The sequence below is a fragment of the Gasterosteus aculeatus genome, chromosome 14, assembly GCF_964276395.1.
Source record: "Gasterosteus aculeatus chromosome 14, fGasAcu3.hap1.1, whole genome shotgun sequence".
Lineage (NCBI taxonomy): Eukaryota > Metazoa > Chordata > Actinopteri > Perciformes > Gasterosteidae > Gasterosteus > Gasterosteus aculeatus.
Window position 1 is genome coordinate 12,890,848 of NC_135702.1, and position 21,119 is coordinate 12,911,966.

At 44.2% G+C, this 21,119-nt stretch overlaps 1 protein-coding gene and 1 long non-coding RNA gene across 3 annotated transcripts; one reads left to right on the forward strand and one right to left on the reverse strand.

Annotated features, from left to right (window-relative positions):
- Window positions 1-2: 2 nt before the first annotated feature.
- gsna (gelsolin a) lies at window positions 3-14,410 on the reverse strand. Of its 2 annotated transcripts, XM_078088237.1 has the most exons (17): window positions 13,954-14,410; window positions 8,801-9,001; window positions 7,228-7,382; window positions 6,828-6,989; window positions 6,493-6,642; window positions 6,324-6,413; window positions 6,000-6,132; window positions 5,342-5,646; window positions 5,065-5,198; window positions 4,649-4,739; window positions 4,394-4,420; window positions 2,718-2,888; window positions 2,373-2,547; window positions 1,362-1,483; window positions 1,142-1,219; window positions 1,007-1,067; window positions 3-876 (listed from the first exon to the last, which is right to left on the reverse strand). In XM_078088237.1, exons 2-17 carry the CDS (start codon window positions 8,994-8,996, stop codon window positions 707-709), a joined length of 2,220 nt encoding a protein of 739 aa, XP_077944363.1. In that variant the 5' UTR covers window positions 8,997-9,001; window positions 13,954-14,410; the 3' UTR covers window positions 3-706. The 2 variants fall into 2 exon arrangements, with proteins under 2 accessions (XP_077944363.1, XP_040053490.2); XM_040197556.2 differs by lacking the exon at window positions 4,394-4,420.
- LOC144388238 (uncharacterized) lies at window positions 14,164-20,361 on the forward strand. The gene is made up of 2 exons (XR_013452553.1): window positions 14,164-15,067; window positions 20,067-20,361. It is a non-coding gene; the product is annotated as an uncharacterized LOC144388238 (long non-coding RNA).
- Window positions 20,362-21,119: the final 758 nt, after the last annotated feature.

A 21,119-nucleotide genomic window follows, 5' to 3' on the forward strand; every position in this document is an offset into this window, starting at 1 on the left:
GCGCGATTGTCTCTGGATTTTATTCTTTTTTTAGATCAGTATATGTTTCTACAAGCAGAGCTGTAAAACACATGCTAAGTTTAATTATGTTTTATTGAAATCATGACCTGGGAAACCTTCAAAGTGTCACAGAAGACGTATCAGGGTTGTAAAGCAGCAAAGCGTTTGCTTCCCATTTAAAGTTGCACAGGAACACATTATATTTAAAAAAAAACATGAAGCGGCATCTCAACAAAGTGCAAAACTCCTGATCTATAAAGGCGTCCATAAATGCAACAGCACTTACTAATAACTTACTACTAACAGTACTAAAAGTAGGTTTACTGTAAACTACAGTAAGAAATATTAAGGCATCGGTTGTGTTTACTTGGCGGGTGTCATTTTTGATGTTGCAGCACACCGAGACTTTGTTTTCATTACATTTCACTAGCTTTCATTTTGTTCCAATATATAAAATAAACTAAAAAAGCAAACTGTTTAGTGCAAACTACAGAATGCCTGAGTATCTGTTAAAGCTCTATTGCTATTGGCCTACTTACACAAAGTATATGAAAACACCACATCAAAGAGTATCCTTCTCAAAGACAACAAAAAGAGATTTTTTGGGTTCATTAGTGGGTAAAAAAGTGTTGACTGGAGCTCAGTGCTTGCAGCGCAGCAGAGGAGGGGGGAGGTCGAAGGTCAGGGCTAACTGGGAGGTGAGATCTCACAGGGCCAGTTCGGCCATGGCGCGTTCCAGGGGGTCGCTGGTCCAGTACTCGTGGTCCCAGCCCAGGAACCAGCCGGTGAAGGTCGGCGGCTCAAAGCCCTGCTTGATCTTGACGATGGGCGTCCTGCGGTCCCTGTTGGCCGGATCCGTCTCGATGTAACGGGCCGCTGAGCAACGTGAGGAAAAGCCCGAATTAGCGCTTGAATCACAAACACAACCCGGGATAATGTGTATCTGATAAATGGGTGCAATCAAAGTAGTAGTGTGTCAAAATTTGAAGATCGCAGGTGTCCTTACCAGACGCCATCGCCTCAGTCTTCTCCTCCTCTTGGGCTTCGTTTCCGATCCAGACGAACACCTAAAAATGGGAGAGTTTTATACGTGTAGACAAGAGTCCAGGCAGTACGGTGCTCAAAGCTCTGGTTTCTTTACCTGGTCCCAGGAGTCCAAGATCATGACATCGTCAGTGGCGAGGTCTTCCTGGGTCATCTCCCCGGGTACCTCCTCAATCTGTGAGGAGGAGAAGGACGTAGTGAAGATGTATTGATTTTTTTTACAATGTCTAGTGAAAACTGCCAAATGTGAGTAACTGCGACAGTATTTCTCCCTTTAATCGGCGTGCAGCAGCACTCAGCTCAAGCTAAAGACTTACGATGAAGTTGCCGGTCTTATTGGAGCAAGCGAAGAGGCGGGGTGGGTGAGCGTCCATCTTGTCCTTGAGTCTAGTGGAAGTGCGATATTCGGTCTTTCCTCCGAGAGCCTCCCAGAAATCATCTGTGAACAGGACAGGAACACTTTGCGTTGTTATAGTTTCGGGGGTCATTCAGGGTGGCCGTGACCTTAGTATTGAGCATGCGGGCTCACTGGAGCGTCTGTCACACTAAATACAATGGGACCGTAACTACGTTTTTCCAAATACACCCTGCTGTGACATGTGAAAAGGAGCCAAGATGGAGAAAAGGTGAAAAACTAGCTTCAGACTCTTATCTAGTTGGGACTCACAGTCCCAGAGAAGTGCTTGAGTTTTTTGAATATACATCAGTCCAATATTCACTGCTACATGCTGGACTATGCTATGCTATGTTTGTGTGCTATTTGGAGGGCTGGTAATGTAAAGAAGAAGAAGATGCTGTAAAGGTGCCAACGCTGTGAGTTTTCATTACCTCATTTGATCTATTGCAAAATATATTATAATATAATGTTTTTAATGTATCCATTTTGATTCCTGATGTTCAAATGTGCCAAAGTTGATACCATTAAAATATACCCGTCTCTTTGTGTTCCTCTATACTTCATGGATTTTGGGTATACAGTACCGGCAACAATATAAAGGAATATAATGTTGAATTTCTGCTCTGGGAGAAGAACACTGTGTTTCAGCCTCGGGTCTGTGTTTGAAATTGTGAGCAGAGAATTCAGTTTCTTCTTGAGCTTTGAGAGCAAACCACGAGATCACTGGTAACATCTAAAGGGGTGATGCAACCGAGTCTGCTTTGTTTTAATATAGATGAACACAAGCACCGACTTCAACTGTGCTGCAAAAAGAAACCTATTTAACTTCACGCTAAACTAATATTTCAAAAGCGTATTCCCAGTTTGCAGCGGACACGGCGGGATATTAACTGCGAGTGGGTTTCAGTCGGTGTTCATTGCGTCTCCTCACCGGTCTCTCCTCCCTCAGGCAGCTCGGAGGCCGACACTCCCAGGATGTCACACAGCTGCTGGGCTCCCTGCTTCTCCGGGTCGCTGGCGCCCTCGCCCACCCACAGGAAGGAGCCGCCCGGCGTCACCAGAATAAAAGCGTCGTTGGAGTTCAGGTTGGACGACGCCGCGTCGACCTGCGGGGGACATTGTTTTTCATTTAGAAAATATTGCACTAGTACAGTAAGACTTCTTAAATAGACCTTCTGTATTAGCAGCAACCAGATGTTACTGTCGTGAAAGATAAATCTACTCACCAAGTAAAAGATATAATATAATAAAGATATAATGTCGTGTGTCCTCTTACCTCCACAGCCCTGGTGTGTCCTGTGGAGTTGGAGCGCACCTGGAACAGTCGCGTCTCTGCGGGGGCGGACTGACCTCCTTCTCTGGACGTCCCTCCCTTGTACACCACCATGGGCTGTCCTCCGAACAGGCTCATCAGATGGGCCGGCTCCTTGCCCTGCACCACCCGCACCTGGCACACAAACAGCAAGATCAGATGCTTTTTAACAGAACCTCGTGCAATTTGGTCGTGTGTTGTGAAGTACGCATCAACACCGCGGGAAACACGTCTGCTACAATAGCTGCTGCTGCCCGCGGACATTTAGTTTGGTTCCTTTACTTCAAATCACTTGATAATTGAATCACTTGTTTTGCACAAACCTCCATAAAGCCAAAAAAAGAAAAACGGTCAAATTCCAAAAGTCACGGCATGACTTCACCAATCTTATATTTATGCAACGGTCTTGCGCTTAGATAACTTCAATTGAGATGTAAGACTATTCCTCTTTTAGTTATTGGTGCCCGATCACCAGGGCTGTAGTGGAGGGTAAACGCACGTAAACGCCGTTTACGCACCTCTAAATAGCGTTTACCCACCTCGAAGTGGCGTTTACGTACTTCAAACTTCCCTGCGCCTTTATTTTTCCGTTGGAATAATCCAAAATAAATTTGGTGTCATTTTAAAACACGAAGACTCTCTTAATGGTTAAGGAGCAGGGGAAGTGTTAACTTGCCGGATGGCTTTGTTCATATTACGCGGTTCACCTGTAACACCTCGGCCTGTTTCCAGACGCCTTCATTTTTTTGAGGCTTACACATACTTTGTTTTCTTGAAATTTAATAAACTGCAAACTACAAACACATTATTGATTGTATATGACTTTAACTGAACTGATGGCGTCGAGGTCTGTGTGATCACAGAATTCATAGTTTACCCACCTCTGGTTTTACCACTTCAGCACTGCCTGTCACCGTAACAACAAGACAATACGACATAAATGAAAGATGCGTTTGACAAACTTTGAGTGCAAAAGTGCCGACACGCGTGCCAGATAGCTTCTCTACTTTGACAACAGGGGAACATCTGGAACGCTCTGGATCCCCTCATTCTGTATGAGAACATGCTCCACAAGTTTGACACACACCCACGGTCATGCCAGAGCACACACACACACACACGCACACGCACACAGCATGCACGTGAAGGTTATGGGTGCAGACTTAAGGTACACATGAGGAGTGAAGTGTGAATGCAGACCACAGAAATGAATGAAGACTCACATGAGTACAGAGTCACGGCTAAATGGCCCAAAGCTAAAACAGTCCCTCTCACACTGGAATCATTCACAGGTTGGGTCACGATGTTGCAGTGAAATCACACCACAGCAGAATTTGAAAAACAGACTTGTTATTATGTGGATGAGGAGGAGGAGGAGGAGGAGGAGGGAGGGGGGGCGGGACTAATGTTCACATACGCATCCGAATCTCCTGTTTTTGTTTGACCCAGATGGTCTCGTTCCAATTGGACTCATTGGCTCATTCATGGAGTCTTGAAGGAGCCAGAAAACTAGGGGCCTTTTTAAAAATCAAGTTATTCACATTTACTTGTGAGGAAAAGAAGGAAATAGGAATCGGCTCTGGACATAATCATATGAGTCCTTTTGTGAAATAGAGGAGCAGAGAAGGGAGGCAGAATACCTGTGTGGTTATAGGAGCACCAACAACCTGGAGACAGAAAAGGACGGAAACCAAGGACAGAAGGACAGCAGGACAGCAGCAGCGCGGGGGACAGAGGAGGAGAGGAGGGGGGGCGTCAGGGAGAGGAGAAACGGTTTGAGGATGTAAAGATCAGAAAGGAGGCGACTGAGCTGAGTAAGCTGGAGGTCGACAGAGACGTCAGTAACGACAGATGAGATGAACATTAAAGGCCTCTAAAGCAACCGAGTGTTTCACCTGCACAGGACCGCCGCCCAGCTCGTCGTCCAGCTGGGAGCCCAGGATCGCAGAGGCCCCGATCTCATCCTGACTGGAGTCCGCCCCCTGCCTGGGAGACATTAGGAAACGCACCACCATCACACCCGAGAGAATATCAAGATGCATGTAGTTACACTTTGCATCTCAAGTCTAAATCTCAGTAGATTCAAAACATAAAACTCCACCCATAGAATTGTTGCTCTTTTGCGCAGTACCACACAAATCATTTGTACAATTTTTTTAGATAGTTAATACATAAAAGGAGGACATTTCCAATTCTAATTATCTCATATAATTGTAAGACACCCCACTGGAGTCCCATAAGGTTTACTTTTGTACACTAATAGCTCGCCCATTGCCGCTGTATCTGAACCGCTTGTCCCTCGTATTCTCACCACATGTAGATAATGTGTCCCTGGCGTCCTCCGTGACTGTAGTTGTAAAGGATGATGTAGCTGTCTCCCCCGTAGAACTGTCCGTACGAGGACAAATCCACCTCCACCTTGTCAGACGCCTCGATACGCCAGATCTGTCAAGAAAAAACTAGAATCATCAGCTGCCGGCAGCTGAGACCTCCATCTATTTCTGTACTCTCATAAAATCAAACTTGAGAAACTGATAAATCAAAGCTATCAGCTGTGAACGAGCAGGTTTCCAGCTCTGTCCCCTCACCTGCTTCTCTCCGCTGCCGTCGTCCACCATGCCGTGCTGGGCGGCCATGGCGGAGGAGTCGTGCAGGCTGGACGCGTCGAAGGGCACCTTCTCGATCTTGGCGATGCTGTTGGCGATGTAGGCCACGCCCAGACCCACCGTCTGCTCCTTGTCCCGCCAGTTTTTGAAGAACTGTTTGAAGAGCGGCGTCTCGCCCATCTCCGGCAGGATCTGGACTTGTGTGTGTTTGGGGTAACCCATCTTCTTGATGAACTCGTCGGCTGCTTTCATCGCCTCCTTTCGCTCGTCCATGTTGGCGTCCTTGCCTGTAAGAAAAGTCGGCGGAGGTGAGGATTGTTTAATCAAGCGGGAATATATGTAGAAACAAATTATATTCTTCATATTTGATTTTCTCTAAGTTGTATGACACGGAAACTTATACTGTATGTCTTTTAAAAAAAGCAACAATATGCCATTTTCTCACGATTGAAGCAGAGTTCAAATATTGTTTGTTTCATCCGTACATTTCAATCTTTGCGCTAAGCTAAATGTATCATGACTCTAACCATTGGTCCAAAATAAGCTTGGACTAAAAGTATTTTTACCATTGAAACAGCTCTAATCCCAAAGTACAGTGTGGCAGATGTGGTCTACGAGTTCTAATTCAACCTGGACCAACCTTTCCAGACGAAGATCTTTCCATCGGATCCGTGGTCCAGAATGAAGCAGTCGCCGGACTCCAGGGCGCTCTGAGCGAACGGGTTCTCCGCTGCCACCAGAGCGATGGTCATGCCTCCACTGGCATTGGACACCTGCAGCGGGACAAAAGGAGAGAGAGTCAATTCATGGCACCGTGGGTCAGAGAAGGTTGCTCTGGGCTTTTCAGCTGCTGTAAAATTACTGTCAAAGAGCACAAACCTTCTGCCATTGTTGTATTGCAAAATCATGTTTCATAGTCTGAAAGTGAACTGATCTTCAAACCAAGTGTTGTCACCTGTCTCACCTTGTACAGCTTGGCCATCTTCCTGTTTGAAGCATCGGCTTTGATGTCGTCAGACGCTCCGGCGGGCAGATCTGGCTTTGGTCCCAACACCTGAGGACAGAAGCAGCTCCAGTCTGACCTCAGAACTCCGCTTCAGGCTTCATTTGTTGTCTCAATGCACTGATCTCACCTCCTCCATCTTCTCTCTCTCCCTTCCCTCGTCGCAGACATAAACCTGGGCCCTCCCGTTGCGCTCGTTGTCACGGATCCCCTTGGCGACCTGAGTAGCCTTGAGCTTCTCGAAGCGGTTGCTCTGGGAGCCGCACCACTGGTAAATCTCCTGTGTGGCAGGAAGGAGAGAGCTGAGCTGCAGGAACATGTTGTGTTCTACAAAAAGCAAGACCGCTTTTGCCACAATCCTTAAACAAACATAACATGTGGTGAATGTCTACCGGGGACAATAACAGGGACAATCGCGCTATATTGTTACGTATCCCTGATATCGATCTGAGCTGCATGACTCACAGCACCCAGGTCCAGGATGAAGCAGTCGCCCTGGTTGAAGCTGTCCCAGCTGACCGCCACCTCCGTTGCCCGGACAGAACGTCGACCTTTGACTTGGAGCAGCCGCTGCATGACCACCTCGTTGGTGACCACGTGCTTGAACCCGGACGCCACGCCCCCTTTCTGTGAGATAAGAGTTGCATTTCAGTACAAAGTTCTCGCTTTTAAATAAAGGCGGCTCCAATTTCCAATACTGTCGTAGCGGACCGCCTATACTGATTGATAATACTTAACACACTTTCCATATTACTTTACAAGATCCAAGGTTTAAAAAGCACCCCAAAACATAAGAATAACAAATCCCACAAACTACATATTTGATTAGAGTTGTAAGGATCTTTTGCAGCTATAAACGTCTTACCATGTATTTGATTCCTGACTTGAAGTAACCGAGGAAGGTTTTGGACTCGTATCCCTGGACCTCGCGGTACTGGATGGGCTTCCCTCCCAGGAAGTCATCCATTTGGACTGTAAAGATGGCCGCCGAGCCGCGCTCATCCTGGGTGCAGAAATCACCTGCGCCATAGTAACACAGACACGCACTGTTGTCAACCCCCATGGGCATTTTATCTCTGAGGTCATTAAAATGTGTTTGACGAATTCCCTCTCTGAGGACTCAGTGATTCAACAACGTTGTTCTACGCCTGGTCGTGCACTCAGCAGAGCGTGGGAGTCTTAACATCAGATCCAGGTTATTAGTAAATGCTGCTCATGATCGATCAAGCCGACTAAAACCAGGACATGAAATCAATAAAAAAAGACACAACTCAGCATCGACACTTTCCTCTTTGCTTTAAGCAAAATCCTTTAAAAAGAAAACCAATCAGACAAGCTGTCTTCTGCCCATGCTCGGCTACAGGAACGATCTTTAAGTTTGGATACCAGCCTGAAACTGATGTTAATTTACCTCGTCTGTCCAGGTAGAACCATGAATGATAACGTGGTAAGCAAATTGGGGTGTGTGCGGGTGAAATTACCCCACTTCCTAGGTAGAAATTCTCACTGAATAATCTAAAAGGAAGTTTTGTTTCTGTAAGATGCGTGGTTTTCATTGGACAATGTGACTTACATAAAAAGTCAACATAATTGGTGCAGTGATTTTTCTAAACTAGCTCCTGTGTTTACATTTAGAGCTTTTAAATGGTGCTTACAGGTCAATTAACTTAAAAATCTAATCTCATATTTTTGGATTATAAATAAGCGTTTGTATACGAGTACTTCCTATTTTTTTATTCTATAAATCGTTAAAAGGATATTTCTGACTTCAGAAATTCAAGGCTTTTGCCTAAAGCTCTGAATACTTAATCTATTAATGATTTGTTCCAGACAAACTCCCTTGTACGGACACAAAATCATCATTTAGATAGTTGGGAGAAAAAATGTCAGCTATAAAATTCCACCACGTCCTTGTCGGCCTTTGAAGTCGGATCACAAAGCACATCTGTCCCAGGAAATAAGGCCTGTCACAATTTCAGACGCTGATCCAAAGCGGGAACATGAGACGCGTCGGCAGCAGTAAGCGCAGCTTTGTCTGCTAATGACGCCGTCGTCTGTGTTCCTACATTAAAGGACAGAAAGCTTTTGCCAACATGTTTTTTAGTTCTCATCCTACCAGAGTCAACGTGTCACGTGCAAATTGTCACACGCAAAGACAAAAAGGATTTCAGAAATGTTTGTCTCTTCTTGCTTTTAAACACTGATTTTTATCATGCTGCCTTGAAGTCAAATCCTTTTTATTGTCACAAGTATCTAATCAGTGTTTTTCACTGTTTAGAGGGTGACATAAGTTAAATCCCTGTTCACCTTAGACTTGGTTAGATTTTACAAAAACAAAATAGTCACAGAAGGAAAAATGCTTCCAATTAGCATACAATAGTGTCCTGTTTTAGACAAAGAACACATATCTAAATACATCTTCCTCTCTCTGCACTCACCCAACCAGAAGTGGAGGTCGAACTGCAGGTTCCCGGAGCGTTGTTTGATGGTGTTGAGGATGAGGTAAGCGTCTCCAGTGTAAAATCCCCCGTACAGGTTTTCGGGGACCGGCACCAGGTCGAAGTTCTCCACCCTCCACACCTGGAGGCCCTGCTTCTGTCCGGCCAGCTCGAACTGTGGGTGTTGCACTGCCATCCTGCCTGCGGGGAAATGAACACACAACTGATGTTTATTGTTTGTTACTGACTGGACCCAAACATACTGTTCCCGTCGCAACACCCTGTGATTTTACCCTCCAGTCGTGGAGTGTGTGTAATAAACCTCAAAAAGGGAGACCGGGACTTCCTCTTTGTAAGATGGCTGCTGTGGAGAGCCGCTCCCCTTTAGGCTGACTTGTTGCCATGGATACGAAGATAAAGTTTAGGGTTATAGTTAGATATTAATGCTACAGCAGGGTGAGTCACAGGAAGAGGAAGTCCTGGCAGTTATGACTCAGGCGTAGTCATAACCGGCGATTGGAAAAGACAGATGTGAGCAGACGCTTCTTCACTTTTGGTCAAACTGGCAGACATGAGTCCAAACAAATACACAAACATTCATGCACACACATACCGCTGCCTCCCAGTAGCATGTGCGGATGTTTGGGACTTTTAAGGAGGAAATTAAGCATCCTGATTACTTATATGGGCTGCGAGCTGTTTGCAGGACTACCGTTCATGAATCAACAATGAGGGGATCCGCTGTTTTAAGGTTTAGAATCTTTTTAAAGGAGTGGTTGTTTGATATGAGTTTGATATCTTGATATTTGCACAATTGCTATTAGGGACAGCATAAAAATAAAAGTTTCAGTCAAGATATTTAATGCATACAGCATTTTGAATCTTAGAAAATGATTATTATCAATACAAAATACTTCAAACATGTATTAAGTAGTTAAAATGCTGTTCTGTGGTGAAGCATTAATGCTTGCAATGTCAGATTAAAGTCCATGTAGTAGCCTACTCGTTTTCATAAAATATGCAACGGTAGATAGATATTTCTTCTGAGATTTTGCAGCAGACTCTGGACCAGCCAGAAAACGGAGCGAGAGCAAACCGTTTCTCTAAAGAGAAGCAGTGTTCCCAAATTAGAGCTTGACCTCTCGGGAAAAAGGGCTTCTGTGAGCTTCCATTGTGCCTTTTTTAATCCTTTATTTCACTCGTTTAATTGAATGAGGACGACCTTCTAAGACATTCCAGCCCTTAATGTTCTAAACTTTGAAACGTTCTCCAAACTGGAGGTCATGCAGTTCAGAATGAAACCAGAACCCAGTTTTCCACAGGAACGCTGCTGTGACCAGCTGCCTTTCTGTCTGCGTGACTAACGTCCACCCTGGAAAACACTCGCCTATTCTTCTAGGCGGCCGTCTATCCACAAACACGGCAGGAATCTGCTCCCGACCCTGGACGAGGGACGTGGCTCCGCATCATGTGACCATCGCACTCAGTCAACAGCAAAGAAAAGGTTTCCAAAACAAATGGGGAGCCTTGAGTCATACTAGATCTGAACTTCCATCGCACTGCAGCTCCTGGGTCCATGTTTGGCCAGACGAAGCAAAACTGAGGCGGATCCACTGGGATCACTTTAACTTGATGGGGGATGTGGAAAGCTGAATTTTCCTAGTGGCTCTGATGGAGGGTTTTGCAGACTGGAGAATCTGAAGCCTCCATGCAGCCAAACAGCGTTAACTCGACGTTAAGCAAGCTCGAAAGATGTGCAATCCCTCACTTCACCAGCCTGAAAACAATATTACAATATAGCAGCCGTTTAAAGTAAGCTGTCACTCACAGGAATAGTGACACAAACAGGTTTCGACGGCCTAGAGTGGTGTCCGTTGCTATGGAAACGTTCCTTTTATTTTCTACAATGCTTTTGCCGTGGATTGCGTATAGCTTTAATCGGATCAGGGACTGTTTGCATGTCTGTTCAGGAAACCAGCCGCTGGTTGGACAAAGTGGAGTGAAAGAGGCAGATGAGACGGTTCACTCCTTTAGGGGACCACAACTTGTGTCTTTAACTGCAACAGCAGAGCACTTCATCCAAGGATGCATCTAAAGTGAGACGACCAACCGCATCCTCCAAACTGGTACTTCCTTAGTACATGAGTAATAAAACAGAAATGAATAAGGATACTATAACTTTCTGTTCCCTAAAACTGGTAATACATTTGTTACTTCTGCTTAAATTGATAGGGATCCATCCAATGACAGCAAAGACTTTTCTCTTTGTTTGAAACCTCCTTAAGGCAACATCGAGCGTATCAACGCCGAAATCTGTCGCCATGACGGAGAAATTGTGCCGGAAAGCTTGAGTAAAGCTTTATTGCTTAAAAAAATTCTGCGACTCTGAACTTGAAAGCAGTTCTCTAAAAGTTTACTCATTGAAGAGGTCTATTTCATGCCGTAGCAGCAGCCAAATACCTTCTACACACACAGAAAAATATCCCTTCTTATTCTGAAGGCCTTTGTTTCTGTGGCACTAAATAAATACGACTGCCTTTGACTGTGATCTTCTTCTCTGATGCAGAGGTGTCTTCCGTCAGTGAAAGATGCTTTGTCCCACAGAAAGACAGTCCTTCTTAGAAACCAGCTTCCCTTTGACCTCCCACTCAGACAAATCAAAGCCTGTATTTAAACATGTGAAAACAGCTGCGACAAAAGGATCATGACAAGAAAATGGAATCTATCGGAGAAGGTTAGTGGAGGATTTTGTCTTTTTTTAAACTAAATCCTTTTGTGCAAAGTTCTATTGAACGGATGGCAGCATTTGGCAGAAACAACCAGACATTAAGTGTTCAATGTTCGAGGCTGGATCAACGGACTCAACACAAACACGGCTGAAATAGAACTGGTCACATGACCATCGAATGGTGCTTCTTCTTGGGCATGCTGGGAAAAACATGTGCAGTCTGCAGGCCGCCCCCCTGCAGAACCGCAATTATTCCGTCCCCTTAGCTTCAGTCTCATGCCCCCCCCCCCACCCTCCAGGCAAACCGCAGTGAGGTTCTGTTCCCCTCCCATATATCCCCCCCTATTCCCCCCTATCCCCCATACACCCCCCCACCTATTCCTCAGCCTTTTGTGTCTGCCTTCAATTGAGGCTTCAACACTCAGAACTTCGGCGTCACATGACATACGTGTGCTGCTACAAACCAATCACACAAGCACGTATGAGTTTCATGTGAGAAATGTAATGTAACTTTACTCTTTGACTATCCAGACCAGTCCTCTGGCACCTCAATCGGAACTGTGGAAACAAGTATACATTAACTGATGCCGTCCGCCCCCCACGCCCAAAAAAAGAGATTCCTCCTTCAGCAGGAGGAATTCCTGATGAGTCATTTTCTCCACGTATGCCACTCTCAGCCTCTGGAGCGCTGACAGGCCGTCCTCTCTCAGGGCCGATAAGAATCTCTTTTCCTGCCGCTCCGCTCTCCCTTCATCTGTTTACACGCCGTCAGGCTAAAACCAGCAAAATGGCTGCTTGTGACTTAGTAAATAACCGACATGATTATTAAAGGAGAGGGGTTGTTAAGGGAACATTCTATCTCGAAGCAGCATGTAAACTCATACATTTTCAATTCAACACATGCTTATTAAAAGAGAGTATGCGTATAACATGTGGTTCCATGTGATATATCCTAATATTGCAAAGTGTTTTCATTGATACCATTCAGGGATACAGAACCCAAAGCTGCCAGAAGCAGAAGTTGTGTTTGCAATGAAAGGTTTGGCCTTTTTATTACCTTGGCTGGAAAGACACTACTATATTAAAGTCAATGTGAAAACCCACAACTTTTCTCTTCATAAAACAAGGTCTGTAAATACAACTCATGCACTTGGGTCACTAACTTCCTCTCTGTGAAGCAGAAGATGTCCAGGCACAGAGAGGTGTATGTTTGAATGCCCCTGCCAACAAGGACCCAACAAGGACCCAACAAGGACCCACTGTGTCCAGAACTCCTGAGAGCCTCCCTGATTACGTCAACGCAAACTACGCGTGTAAGGTTGGGTGAATGTTATACATTTCAATATGTAGTAGTTAGGACGTGGTAATAACGTATATGTAACCATCACTGCCACGGTTGTAAGCCAACGTTTGCTGGGTGTGATCCACCCGACCTCCACCCTGACGCTTTTCTGCTCACGCCACCTCTGCTACTGAGAGGAAATGGAGGCCTGTGATTGGCCAAAAAAGTAAACGTTACTTGTGTTTACAATTAAGCAGAGGGTTTGGGCGCCCCTGTAATCTCCGTCCCTCTGACAGCTGAGTGTGGATGGGGGGGAGAAGCTTTCTGATTGGCCAACACAGACATGTCTTTATCTCTTGCTCTCAAACACACTCAGACTCACTCAGTAACAGCTGCTTTGACTGTAACCACTTAGGGGGAAGCTAAACTAACTTCCTCAGTGGACAGCTGTTTGGTTGACAACGGCAGATGTCCCGAAATAGAGACAGTCATGTTGACAGCTGCCGAGGAAAATTTTAACAGGGATGCTCAAAAAAAACTTGCTTTAGAATGTTTAATTAACTGCAATGCAGCAAAACCTGGGATGTTACGTGCTGCTTTTGGTTTGTTGCCACATCTCTGCAGCCTGAACTCACTCACAAGTGTCCGGGCAGAGCGTTGCTGAGGCCGAGGCCCAGTGCAGATGGAGGCACACGGCATTTTTGAGTCATCGTGTGGTTTTTGGTCTCCATATGTGGCATCCAAATAAGAGTTGTGTTACATTTCAGGTCATTTAGCTGACGCTTTTATCCAAAGCGACTTACATTGCATTTTTAACCCATGGCTTTTTACATTTTTGCCAGCAATTAGGAGTTAGGTGTCTTGCTCAACGACACTTCAACATGGGACATAGGGCAGCTGGGACTCAGACCACCAACCGTGTGGTTCCAAGCGCACTTTCTCTACCCCTGCGCCACGACGACCTCAGATGAGCGCAGGAGCCGAATAAAGAGTGTTTATTATTACCTTTATTCCAACCCTCGCTGCAGACCGTATATAAAAAGTAACGGTTCATTCGTAGTTGCTCCAATATGAAGCGATCGAATCAAATCACCGTCCCGCAATCCGCGCAGCGGCCCGCACCGTCTCGGCGGACGAACGTACCTGGGCGCGCGGTAGCTGGTGATCGGTGGGTCGGGCGGTCGGGGGTCGGACGGTCGAAGGGTACTGTGGAACCTGGATGATCCGCGGTGGGCCCTTCGAGCTGCAGCGGAAGACGAGAGGCGTCGAATCGGCGTGCTGACGGAGTGCGGTGCCGCTGGTTGTGTCCCGGGACACTCCCTGTTCGCGACGCTCCTCCCCCCGGCTGCTGCTGCTGCACCGCCCGCAGAGGGGAGCGGCCGACGCACGGGCGCCCACACGCACGGTGAGGCCTGTGATCATCGGCGTAATCTAATCTGCAGACCACGTAAACAACGACCAGTTTACCTGCCGGGTCCGTATTCTGTATACTGAAGCCCGGCCCATGCTTCTGCGTCTGCGTCGTGTGTTGCAGAGCAATTCACCTCCTGAACAATAGGTGGAGTAACGTGTTTTTGTTGAAGACGACCTAGAGAGTCACGTCTATTTATTTATTTGTTTATTTATTTATCATAGACTTTATTGCCCCGTGCATCGCCACTGCTGCTCCTGCAGGTGTCGGTAATGATTCATAGTTGTGTGCTGCTCTGCGTTATGTAATCATATCGGCCACAGCAACCGCGTTTACATTTTGTAATTTACGCTGTGATTTTATCAACTGCTTTGAACATACTTGAAGAACTGGAATTACATCCCCAATAGTGATTAGATACTGCTTATTCATTACATACTGTCATTTACAGAAGTGCGTTCTGTGTAACCTACACAGCTCTGGAGTTTTTAAAACTTTAATTGGCTTCACTCAACCGTCGCAAGGCATCTTTAATAACAGTTTTTTTTTTAGGTGTAAATGAGAACAAACACCAACAAAGGGAAGAGTTTAACAAAGGCCTTCGAAGGCTGAACCCGTTTCTGGTGGTGCAGAGCCGTCTTGTGGAAGAATCACCTTATGGCATTATAGAAAACAGAAGGTGTGACATGCCCACCATAAATGTAGTAACGTCAGTAGTTACACGTGAGTAAATACAGCCGCCTAGTGGAGCGGCCACACGAGGCTCGCTTCACTTCATGGAGAGAACCCGCCGTTGTTGGTCGCAGCTGAATTCCTCCTGGAAGAGCCTTCGGACATTATTCGTCTGTGAGTGCATGTTTTGTGTTGTTGTATAGATTTAGACAATTTCGAAAGTATGTTGAATTTATGTTTATAAATGTCACAGGAATTCTCAGCTGCGAAATAGCAGCTAAACTATGCTAGCTCTCTGTGTCATGTTATCCTGGTGCCACAGAAGGCCAATTTGTGCCGCCAGTTAGAAGGCAAAGATCTGGCCTTTGATCAGATGGTTTGCGAGCACAAAACAATGCTTTCAGACCACCAGATCCAGGTCCAGAATCTTATTGAGCAGAACAACCATTCCGTTCTGAAGCTCAGAGAGACAGAAGAACATCTCACTGTCAAACTCAAGGTCAACAACCAGACCTGGCAGCAGAAATATGAAGAACTGCAGGAAAAGACATTCAAGGAACTGGATCACCAACAACAGTCCATGGACTCTAAAGTAACAGGGTTACTTTCCGCCAACATTTCTCTTCAAGAGGAGCTGCACAAGCAGCAGGCCAACAACCACCAGTTGGAAGCAGAACACAAACTGCTAAAGATCAAGACAGAGGCTCTGGCTGAGACTATCAGGGAGAACGAGGGTTTATCGCTGAAGCTCACCGAGATCCACAGAACAACTTTCTGTTAAAAGTGCTGAACTCACAGTCAACAACCAGACCTGGCAGCAGTTGGAAGCAGAACATAAACTGCTGTAGACCCAGAGGGATTGTCTGGCTGCTTTTAAAAATAGCCAAGAGGATACCCACCACGAGATGGTCACAAGCAGTGGTTTCACTGAGTTCTGCCTGATCCCTAAGCTCCGACAGGAAAATCAGATCCTTATCAACAGGATCCAGGAGGACGACAAAACAGTCCTTGAGAACATCTGCCTCGACTTAAAAAAAAAGAAAAGAGGCATTTTTGGGAGACGGATGCAAGACCGGCAGACGGAGATGGACAAAATGAGGCGCAAGATGCAGGACAAGGAGACAAAGAAATAGGAGACAGAAGAGAAGAAAAAGGAGACCATCCAGGACGTCACCATCAACGTGCCTGAGACTGGACACCTGTAAGAACACCTTCCTTCATCTACCACTCCATCCTACCTCATCCATCTACCCCCGCTCCCCTTCCACCCGCGCTTCACAGCGCTCAAGCTCAGCTGGCTGGTACTACCCGACCAGGCCCTAATCAACCAGACGTTGGTGTCGTTACTGTGAACCAATTGCATCGGGGCGGGCAAACGTTACAAACTGTACACCTCTCTTTGGCTGTCAGTTGTCATTTCAGCACGCACCAGAGGTGACCCACCACCACCCCTGACACCTCCAATCTACAGCAGAACTGGCATAGCAGGAGATTGGAGCAACCGGCTCTATCACCACCACCAGTCTCTGGACTCCCAAAGGGGGTATATGCCTCATCTCGGCATCCCGGCCCCTTGTCTATCCTTCGGCAGGATGGAGTCCAAGCCCCAAACAACTTGGCAATATAAATATTTATGCCTGTTACAATAAATCATTGTTAAAATGTCAACAAGTCTCTCCGGATTGAAATGGTTCTTACAGCCTAATAGCTATATTTCTAGCCCCAAGCCAGTCTGGTTCTACACAGAACACCTTCTAAAGAACCATTTTATCTATTAGATGGTTCTACATGTTTTTCATATGGTTATTTGAGATATTAAAAGGTTCTTAATTCATGTTTGAGTTGTTGAATGGTGGGCAATAAAAAAAAAGACCTCCGTGCCATGATGTTAGCTAGTTAGCTGCCAGTTGATACACACACTTCATATTTATAATATCATATAACAAATATAGGACTAAAATAACAAAGTATCATACTTCATAGTTCTAATTTCATATAACATAACATCATTTAACTAATATAGCAAACATGGCATCATACTTTTTAATTTCTAATATCATAGAACAATATCATATACAGTGTTTTCCCTAACCCTTACATCTCCCGGCGCACCCCAACGCACACGCCCCTCTCCGGTACGTCCGCCCCCCATAGCTGTGAACCCGGGGGAAACACTGATGTGACGTAATAAAGTAGAACTAATATAGGACTAATATATATATATATATATATATATATATATATATATATATATATATATATATATATATATATATATATATATATATATATATATATATATATAATTATACATTTTGAATAATTTACATTTGCCTGAGCACCTCTCTTTCCCATTTAAAACTGGCTAATATTTATTGTATATGTTAGATAAACAACAGGTCCTTGCTCTCACTACTTTGGTAGTTGGGCCCAAAACAGCCTCTTCCATAATAACTGTTTCTATTCTAAATTCTAAGGGGAAACATAGACCACCAATCATTTTTCTAAATGATTATGTTAAATGGGGAAAAGAGGTGCTCAGGCAAATGTAAATTCTTCAATTCATATGTGTGTATGTGTAATTCCGCATTAAGGTGGGCAGGTGGTCCGTGTAGTTGCGAGTTTTCTGGTTTTTATGGTAAAAGCTTTTGTAGCGATGTCATGAAGGTGAGTGTTTTGTTCTCCGTTGGATGACGAGGTGTTCATCACCCAGATTATTCAAGTATGGATGCAGAGATATGTTTTGTTATGAGTATGCCAATTTTGAGTAGGGGCCTAAAGAAATGGCTTGGTTTTGATGACGTAATTAAAGTTCTTTTTTTTTTTTTTTAGGCCTGATACGGATCACAGTAAAGCTGTTACCGTATTTTATGTCACAGCAATTTCAAGTCTTGGTGTCCCTCTGGTGGACAAAAGACAAAAACAGAACAACACAAGGTGATCTGTGTTCATCCTCACTGGCACGTTTTTTGCAAGGGGCTGTGATTTATTCACGCAATGAAAGGCTTCAGTCAAGATAAAAACATCATAACAAGAAAGTCTTTTGTTTTTGGGGGCCTCGCTGTTTCAGACGGCAGCATAAGCTGCATTCAGCCAGGCAGGAAGCGAGCTAAGTCTCAAATCTCAAGAGTAAAGCTCTTGAGATTTGAGACTTGGACATGAGTTGGACAGCTCAACAAAATAGAACATATTTTCCCAGGGAACCAGCCTTGAGGATAGCCTTTACTTTATTTGGCAAATCATGTTAGCCTGTCCCTAACAGCGCATTGACACATGTGTAGGCATTAGAACACCTTGTTACTTTTTCTATTAATTGCCCCTTCCTTATTTGTTGTTGGCCGTGTTAGCAGCATGTCTTTAGGGACGGCACCGTCAGACCGAAATATCACGACAACTCATGGGGGGAAAAATACAGTATGTATTGACTTAAAAGCAGTGGTGGCTGGCCCATAGAGGGCAATGGGGTGTAGCCACAGGTTGAGCCAAATGTTTTAAAAAATTACAATTCTAAAAAATTATATTAAAAATACATTTTACAAATAGTCAGTATGTGTCTATTTGTGTTTTTGAAACATGGAATACATCCAGTGTTATTTGTAAGTTAATATATCCGTGCAAAATATATGCTTTTCCTGCATGTCCTCGCCGCTCGTCTCAGCTCGGGCCGTGTCCCAATGCGGCGGGTCTAAGAAGCAGTTAGCCAATCACTAATTAAAGTTAATGAGTGACATATCATTTTATAGTCCTAAAATACATTTAGTTTTGGGCATAGTGCTTCGCCGCCCTACGCGGCTCTCGTCAGGGTCTCGCGACGCGCCGTTTAACAACATAACAAGAGCGAGCACGAGCAGTGTCCTTGGAGGTGGAGGTTTAGCTAGCTACCTACGTGCTAACGCCTCATGTGGGCATAACTGTGTTTGGAAGGGGAGGCTGGTTGACCGCAGCGATAATTCCGTCACGTCGCCGTGTTAAAGTTGACATCGCTACCCTGCTGCAACGCACACAGCACTGCCCTGAGGACACACAACCGGATGAAACAGGGACATTTTATCCAAAATAATTAATTGTGTGCAGTTTTGTGGGGCTTTTGAGTTGGTCTTTCCTCAACACACTGATTGGATGTGTCCCCAACAAACTAGGTTCAAAGGTGCATCTCAATAAATATTTAATTTAATAAATTAGGGCTGTCAATATATATAAAAAATTAACTAATTAATCGCACATTTTGAAATTCATTAATCTCGATTAATGGCGATTAATGAATGTTGTTGTTGTTGTTACAATGTTTTTTTTAATGAATGTTTGTTTTTCTTCTAAAGACTAAATCTAAGTAATTACTTTAGAAAGTGTGTATTTTATACACTGTTGTTTAATTGTTAATGTTATTTTAAACACAAAACTATACACATTTGATCATCTTGGAGGCAGAATTCCACCTGGTGGAACATGTTGAACTAGCGACTCTTCCTGCTGTCCTTGTGCACTTTGCTCTCTATTAATTAATTCTATTAATTCTCTTTTAATTACATTACATTACAGGTCATTTAGCTGACGCTTTTATCCGAAGCGACTTACATTGCATTTTTGACCCATGGCTTTTTACATTTTGGCCCGGGGAGCCATTAGGGGTTAGGTGTCTTTCTCAGGGATTAATGCTATCTATCCACAACGTTTTCAATCCACGATCTTTTAGGGACACAGTGGTGGTCCTTTTTTGTATTAAATCATACTGGAATGTTTACTGAAACTGATTGGCTGGCCCTACCAAAAACAATCCACCAGCCGCCACTGCAAAGGAGCCCACCTAGTGGTAGAGATTATAATACATCTTAGTTTGTGTGTTATTATATAGTAGTTATTACATTAGCATGTTAGATAGAATAATTACAATATGAATCACTCACAAGTTTTTTCTACTGTCAGGTAGTGAATGAGTAAAGGATGTAAGATTTGGACCATATAAAACTGAGTTAAACATAATGGTTACGATGTGATGATGATGTAAGATGTGTTATTATTAAAGTGTACTAGCTATTAAATGATAATATTATGAATGCTGTGTTATATTTACATGATGAAGCTTTAAGCCAAAGGTGTGATCATTTAATGTACTGCAGTATTTAAGTGAATTGGGATCGGTCAGGTCATGAGGAATTTCATTTTTGCCCATCAGATGGAGCCAGGAGAGAGCCATGTGACGCTTTCGAGCAGAAAGGAATTCACGAGGGAGGAGCTGGGCCTAAATGTGCAGCCAATCACATATGACAACACCACAAGGGAAACCCCGGGAGATTGGAAGAGCTGAGCTGGAGAAGAGGCAGGCAGGAGCCTCCCGTGAACCGATATTGATGGTCATTTGAGACTGGACTTTCACAAAATATTATACTATACATACTTCATTTCACTTTGCAGCTGTATTGATTATTACTTCTGTTAGTTATTAAATTCTTTATAATTTTTAAACTGAAGCCAGTTGACTCTTAATGACTTCTTGTCTCAGTAAGAGCGAGGTTAACAGTAGCATTCCTTGATCAGAGGTTCAGAACTCCACACAGGCCACAGTCATAGAACGTCCCGCACAAGACTGCCGCAACGACCACACATTTTAAAAAATGACTAATAATATCAAATAGCTGTGTGTTGAAGGGAGCACATGTCAAGTCTGGAAATAGTGAATATATCTAAAAATAGGGGTTGAAATAGACGAATACTGTATATGTGTTGGATACATATTTATACTTCTGATAGCTTGTGACTCATTCACCTGAGTGCAGCTCACAGCAGCTAAGACTAACTGTCATGGCAACATGACATCTTGACAGCATTAAATGAACGGCGCTGTTACAAAACGTTTGGTTTGTAGCACTTTACCTCAGTCTGCATTTATAATTTCTGTATATCCATGCTGCCCGTGTTAATATTGAATACGTTTGTTTAATGTGTAGTCGTAATTACTTTATATTCTTTTCACAAGCTTGCATATTTATAATACATCATAATACATCTAGTGATGTTTAGTGTTTAGTGAATTGTAGTGTGTGTGTGTGTGTGTGTGTGTGTGTGTGTGTGTGTGTGTGTGTGTGTGTGTGTGTGTGTGTGTGTGTGTGTGTGTGTTATTAAATAGTAGTTATTACATTAGCATGTTAGATAAAATAATTACAATATGAATCACAATTTAGAATAATATATGTAATTTACTTAATGTACACATGAAAACATCCTGCCA

Coding starts and splice junctions, on each gene's coding strand:
- gsna (XM_078088237.1), bottom strand. CDS start 8,996: ATGGCAGTGCAACACCCACAGTTCGAGCTGGCCGGACAGAAGCAGGGC. Junction 4,421..4,648: donor TGGGCGGCGGTCCTGTGCAG/GTGAAACACTCG, acceptor TTCTGTCTCCAG/GTTGTTGGTGCTCCTATAAC. Junction 877..1,006: donor GACTGAGGCGATGGCGTCTG/GTAAGGACACCT, acceptor CACGTTGCTCAG/CGGCCCGTTACATCGAGACG.